The sequence below is a fragment of the Herpailurus yagouaroundi genome, unplaced genomic scaffold, assembly GCF_014898765.1.
Source record: "Herpailurus yagouaroundi ecotype Mexico unplaced genomic scaffold, PumYag 207, whole genome shotgun sequence".
NCBI classification, from domain to species: domain Eukaryota; kingdom Metazoa; phylum Chordata; class Mammalia; order Carnivora; family Felidae; genus Herpailurus; species Herpailurus yagouaroundi.
The window spans coordinates 3,460,310-3,463,958 of record NW_024412438.1 but is presented as its reverse complement, the minus strand read 5'-3'; the positions used below and the strand labels follow the sequence as shown (position 1 = coordinate 3,463,958).

The window sequence follows — 3,649 nt, the reverse complement described above, 5'->3', positions numbered from 1 at the left end:
GCTGAAATCGAGAGCAGGACGCTTAACTGACCGAGCCACCCAGGAGCCCCGTAACTGTGCCTTTAAACAGAGAGAACTTTACTCCTGTCTCACGTAAGCAGTCCCCATGGAGGCGGTGGCTTCCTGGAGCTCAGGGAGTCAGGCAGGACGCTCTGCCGTCCCCAACACAGCATTCCCATGCCATGTCCTAAACTGGCTGCCCCACCCGTGGCATAGCACCTTCATTCCTGCCGGTAAGAAGGAAAAAGGAAGTGGAGGAAAACCTGCGTTTTTTCGAAGGTGCCATCTGGCAGTTTCAAGTCATTTCTGCTCGGACCTCATTGGTCAGAGTTTAGTCACATGTACATGCCCGGCTGCTGCAAGGGAGACTGGAAAATGTAGTGTGTAGCCGGGCAGCCGTGTGGCCACAAAACTCCGGGATTCTGTTGCCGAAGGAAGAAAGGAGAGTGGATTTTGAGGGACAAGCAGCGGCAGCTGCCACACGGGAGTATCACCACGAGGTCAGGCCAACCCCATGTCAACCGTCACTGACTCTACTACTGAATAGCTGTATTATCTTAGGAAAATGACTTCTCTCTGTGCTAGTCAATGTCCTCATCTAAAACACGAGGATAAAAATGCATCGTAGGATCGACAGGGTGAAATGTGTAAGCATCCGGAACTCAGGAGTGCTCGATCCATGAGCCTTTAATAAATTAGTTTTGAAGGCATTTCTCAAAGAAAACTCTAGAAGCCTGGAAGCAGAAATAGGATGGAGTAGGTCTTCGGCTCCACTTCCTGGGGACATGGGGTGAGATATGCTTGTGTCACTGTCCTATACTTAACAAATCATCACAATGAAGATAGCAATGACAACCCTTTAATTACATATTTCCACACCAGAGAGGGCAGTTCAGTACAGAATAATGCCTTAGAGTGCAGACTCTAGGTCAGGCTGTTTGGACCCTAGCTCCCCCTCCACCAACAGCTACCGCTGTGTCATCGGGCATGTGGTTCAACACCCTGAAGCCTCAGTTTGCTCTTCTGTAAAATGGGAATGATAACAGGGTTGCTGCAAGGGTAAAATGAGCTGATTCATATTAGCATGTGGCACATGTAAGTATTCAAATGTTATCTGTCAAAAAAGCATGCTTCATATTGTGTTTTAGAAATAAATCTTCAGGGGGCACCTGGCTGGCTCAGTTGGTGGAGCGTGTGACTCTTGATCTCAGGGTCATGAGCTCGAGCTCCATGTTGGGTGTAGAAATTACTTAAAAACAAAAAAAGAGATCCTAACAAAAAGGGGAAGGACTTCTACATACTGGTGATGGTATAAAATGAATGAGGTCTTGGATAAGATTATCCAATTGTAAGGTACATTACAATTTAGATGCAAAAACCCAATTTCCAGCCACACACACAGTCTAACAAAAACAATTTTCCACCGCAAATGCAGTCTGATAAATTCTATTTCATACAACAAACATGTAAAACGAACATAGCTGGGGGACAAGGGTACATCTTACAGGAGATGATAAATCTTTTATAATTCAAAAGGAGAATAGCAGAAGAGTAATTAAAAGCAGGGGGAGTTCTTGCCTTTCTCAGTGAACTAGCCAGGATACAATTCATGGCACAGAAAAATAACATGAAAACAGGACCTTTACCTGGTTAATTACTTTATCTTAATGTCTTAGTAGTAACTGGTGTGTTATTCCCAAGACTCCCCCCCCCCACACTCCGCCGCTTAAGTATGTGAGAGAGTGTGTTTGCATTCTATTTATTTAGTTATTTTATTTATTATTTTTGAGGGGGGGTGCAGAGAGAGGGGAACAGAGGATCTGAAGAGGACAGTGGCAAACTCACCAAATTTGAGATCACAATCTGAGCTGAAGGCATATGCTTAACTGACTCAGCCACCCTGGCACCCCTCTTTTTAGTTTTTATTTTTTTATTTTTGTATTTGCGTTCTTAAAACCTCTTGGGTACAAATTGCAGTCTTCCCCTCCAGGTGTTTCTTGATATGTTATTGGAATCTGGAGTCTATGGTTTCAACTACATTTTTAACCATGACACTCTCAACCTATTTAAGGTTTATAACTTTGTATTTCCATAGCTATTAGGCTGATGACAGGGGACAAGTATTATGTATGATTAGAGAAATGAAGCATGCTATCCTGGTAAGCAGAGGTAGGGGCAGCTAATGTATTTGGGAGAGGGGTCTTAAATTATACTGTAAACAGCACTGCAACCACTCTTAAGGGTTAACTTACTTCAAGCTTAGGGGCTCCTTGCTTGCTGACCTAAGTCCCTTGGTCTGTAGCAGAACACCTACTTTCCTAGGGATTAGACCACTGGCCTTGAGGAATGAGGGATCAGGCTCTCCGGGAGGTAAGGCCTGCCCAAGATCATGACCACAAACGACTAAAGGCCCAGGCACCACCTTCCCTTGCACCAGCCCCCACGTTTCTGGCACGGCCCTCCCATTTAAAACCCTCTGGCTTGGGGGCACCTGGGTGGCTCAGTCGGTTAAGCCTCCGACTTCGGCTCAGGTCATGATCTCACGGTTTGTGGGTTCGAGCCCCGCGTTGGGCTCTGTGCTCACAGCTTGGAGCCTGGAGTCTGCTTTGGATTCTGCGTCTCCCTCTCTCTCTGTTCCTCCCTGCTCTCACTCTGTCTCTGTCTCTCTCTCAAAAATAAAGATTTTTAAAAAAACGTGTTTTTTTTAAACCCTCAGCTGTGCGGATGGGGAAGATGGCCTTTGGGGTGTTAGTGCACTCTCTTCCTGAATAAAGCAAACCTTCGTTTCCCACCATCACTTGTCTCTCGAGTACTGCTCTTCCAACCGGAGCAGTCCATCCCGCGTTGGGAACCGCTTGCCGTGTGACAACATCAGCTCAATTTACCGAGCGCCGCGTCGCGGGCGCGGTGGCCGGCTCTGCAAGCGCTGGCGCCCGTGGAGCGCGTACTCGCAGGGCACTGACACCAGGGGTGCCACATGCACTCGCAGCTGGTACGTGCCCGGGCCGCCCTCTGGGCAGGACCCGCAAGGCGACCAGCCACCGCCCACGCCGCGGCGAGCGAAGCGCTCCGCCCCCAGGGAACGCGAGGCCAGGTGTCAGCGCGCTCGCGAGGGGGCGGGACGAGTCGAGGCCCCGCCTCCAGGGGGCGGGGCGAGCGCCGCGCCTGCGCCGGACGAGGCGGGAGGGGCGCGCGCCGCGAGCTCCATGAGGGCCCTGCGGGCGCTGCTGGGGTTCGGTCTGCTGGCCGCCGGTTCGCACCTGCAGCGCGTCCGGGGCCCGGCCGGGGTCTGCCGCGCGAGGCCAGCCTGGTGGGGGACGCGGCGGCCGCAGTCGGGCAGCCGCGGGGACCCGGCGCTCATGGCGAGCCCGGCGGTGAAGTACTTGAGGTAGGCGAGGCTCGGGCGGGCTCGCTCCGGGGCGGGGGCCGGGACTGGGGCGGCCGCGCGCCCGCGCTCCGAGCGCCCTGGGGCGGGACTCAGGCCGTGGGTGTCCGCAGCCAGGAAGAGGCCCAAGCCGTGGACGAGGAGCTGTTCAACGAGTACCAGTTCAGCGTGGACCAGCTGATGGAGCTGGCGGGGCTGAGCTGCGCCACAGCCATAGCCAAGGTCGGTGGCGCCGGTCAAGCCCGGCCGGGGGGGGGGGGGGGG

General features: G+C 52.6%; 1 protein-coding gene across 1 annotated transcript in view; it reads left to right on the top strand.

The window, feature by feature from the left end:
* Positions 1 to 3,173: 3,173 nt before the first annotated feature.
* Positions 3,174 to 3,649, top strand: part of NAXE (NAD(P)HX epimerase) — a 2,375-nt gene continuing 1,899 nt past the window's right edge. The window contains exons 1-2 of the mRNA XM_040452622.1: positions 3,174 to 3,388; positions 3,499 to 3,607. Coding sequence (XP_040308556.1) covers positions 3,207 to 3,388; positions 3,499 to 3,607 — 291 coding nt within the window. The 5' untranslated portion in view covers positions 3,174 to 3,206. The remainder of the gene's footprint in view (positions 3,389 to 3,498; positions 3,608 to 3,649) is intronic.